The sequence below is a fragment of the Penaeus monodon genome, chromosome 13 (genome assembly GCF_015228065.2).
Source record: "Penaeus monodon isolate SGIC_2016 chromosome 13, NSTDA_Pmon_1, whole genome shotgun sequence".
Lineage (NCBI taxonomy): Eukaryota > Metazoa > Arthropoda > Malacostraca > Decapoda > Penaeidae > Penaeus > Penaeus monodon.
Genome location: NC_051398.1, coordinates 36,707,157 through 36,709,656, shown reverse-complemented (window position 1 = coordinate 36,709,656; position 2,500 = coordinate 36,707,157). Strand labels below are relative to the sequence as shown.

Sequence of the window (2,500 nt, the reverse complement as noted above, 5' to 3'; positions counted from 1 at the left end):
GTTCCCCCTAAGAGTGTAATTGAAAATAATGTGTATTTAAAAATTAAGGCAAAATATAAAGTTTTGAACCACATATGCAGCATCAAGAAAGATTGCTCTATCAAGCAGGTGATATACAATGACGGTTCGGTAATACCGCAGAAGGTTATGTCAAGCTGTGCTGCTGTCATACACAGTGACAATAGGCAATTCATAAAGTTGGCATCAGACTCAATAAATGGGTAACGATTCTCCAGGCTGAGCTATTTGCTTTACTCATAGCTCTTAAAGCCACTGATCAAACAGAAACAAATACACTTATTGTAACTGACTTCTTCTCTTCATTATATGCACTAAACTCTCTTAAAATGATGCCATGGGGCTTCTTTGTACAGCAAGACACAGACTAAATAGACTTCATCGTAAGCTCGTTAACCTTAAATTGCTTGGGATACCATCTCATATCGACACCAAGCTCCATGATGTGGTTGATAACTCATCAAAGTCATCAGCCCAACAAGGCCTCATTGAGTATGATATAGGCGTAATACCTAGCCATGTTCACAGCATGATAAAGCAAAAACTCTCTTCTAAGGCTGATGATGAACGTGACGTAGAAATAGGAATTAGCAGATCAATATCGTATCATAATGAAATGTTAAAAACGAAACATATTTGCGTTATAACTAATAAGGTAACAAGAAAAATGGATGTGGTGACAGCTAGGTTGCGGTTGGGGTAAAATATTATTGGGAATGTAATATTTCCCATACAGTTGAAGACACTGAACTTAAGGGGCGCAGACAGACATATGCTCACACCCTTGAACACTATGTACTATTATGTCCACTAGCTGAAGAATAACGAGATAAGCATGGGCATGAAACCATATATACTATCATTAATGATTTCACTGAAAATGGCAAACTTCAAGGCATCCTTAAAAAGTACAGTTCATTCGTCTGTAATAGATAGTTATATCTTTCATGATAGATTTTGTAAAATGTGTTTTATATATTCAATTCATTGTGCTCCACGAAATGCATGATCTATGTCTTTTATCAGTATTCTGTAAATTACTTCCATGTATATGATAACGTACTTGAAATGATACCATGTATAAAACAATTAGGCATAGTTCCTATGCCTTTTCAAATATGTGCAACTACATATTATATTGAATAAACTTTTTAAAATAAAAAAATCAATCTCTCTTCTCTCTCTCTCTCTCTCTCTCTCTCTCTCTCTCTCTCTCTCTCTCTCTCTCTCTCTCTCTCTCTCTCTCTCTCTCCCAACCGCCTCTCTCTCTCTCTCTCTCTCTCTCTCTCTCTCTCTCTCTCTCTCTCTCTCTCTCTCTCTCTCTCTCTCTCTCTCTCTCTCTTCTCACTGCCCACCGCCTCTCTCTACAGTATAAGCCAATTAAGACGCATCATCCTCTTATTTATACTAGCCTCAGGTAGGTAGTTATTGGCATTCGAAGCATGCATACCACTTTTTATCTGGTTGAGATTTGAATCGAATTCTTGCACCTGTTTCTTAACCCATCGGTTGCAATATGGTAATACCACGCTAGTCTGCAGTCTATGAAAACTTTAGTCAATAGAATAGACTGTACGAAAAATACGATCTCTTTTCCCACTCCCTCCCCAGCCTTCTCTTTCTTCTCTCTCTCTCTCTCTCTCTCTCTCTCTCTCTCTCTCTCTCTCTCTCTCTCTCTCTCTCTCTCTCTCTCTCTCTCTCTCTCTCTCTCTCTCTCTCTCCATTTCTCTCTTCTCTTTCCTCTCCATCACGTGTCCTCGTCTTTAACCGAGCGGCTCGTCCCCCAGGGAGTGCCTCCTGGACCCGCCCCTTCGCGAGAGACTCCGGCAGCCGCAGCTGAGCGTGAGGAAGCAGCTCTTCTCGATGACAGGCTGGAACCTCGCTATTTACCCCGACATGTCCGTCAAGGGTACCAGGGAGTTTTACAACCTCTACGGTCAGTTTTAACAAATCCTCACTGTTAATTTACCTAAAGAACATGAACTGTCTACATTTCGTTTCGTAAAGTGTTGATATGAATAACATAATTAGTTATTAATTAGTGTAATGTACTACATATACAAAAATGGCTACTCCCTTTGACATCTCTACTCGACTCATAATATGTACAATAATTTAATGTAAAGTAACTGTCAGTGTAATGCAATAATAATGGTGATGATAATGTAACTGTCACTCTTGACGACGGTCTAGCTAGCCAGCACCGTGACCCGTTTGTGACATTCTATTTCAATTAATGCAATCTCGCTGGCACCATTGCAACGTCATCATACATTTAAATTCTTGCCCCTCTGAAAACCTCAATATAAATAGTTCACCATTTTTTGCGGTGTTTGTAATGGCCTTTTCCCCTTTTAGCTATCATGGAGGTCAGGGCCGTCGGCAAGGGGGAGGTGCAGATACGCGGCGTGGACTCGGGACTCTTCTTGGCCATGTCCAGCAAAGGGAAACTCTACGGAGAGGTAACTCCTCGAATGGCGGG

At 40.6% G+C, this 2,500-nt stretch overlaps 1 protein-coding gene across 1 annotated transcript in view; it reads left to right on the top strand.

Moving 5' to 3' along the window:
• Nucleotides 1-2,500, top strand: part of LOC119580275 (fibroblast growth factor 1-like) — a 44,393-nt gene that overhangs the window by 39,627 nt on the left and 2,266 nt on the right. The window contains exons 3-4 of the mRNA XM_037928320.1: nt 1,806-1,954; nt 2,377-2,480. Coding sequence (XP_037784248.1) covers nt 1,806-1,954; nt 2,377-2,480 — 253 coding nt within the window. The remainder of the gene's footprint in view (nt 1-1,805; nt 1,955-2,376; nt 2,481-2,500) is intronic.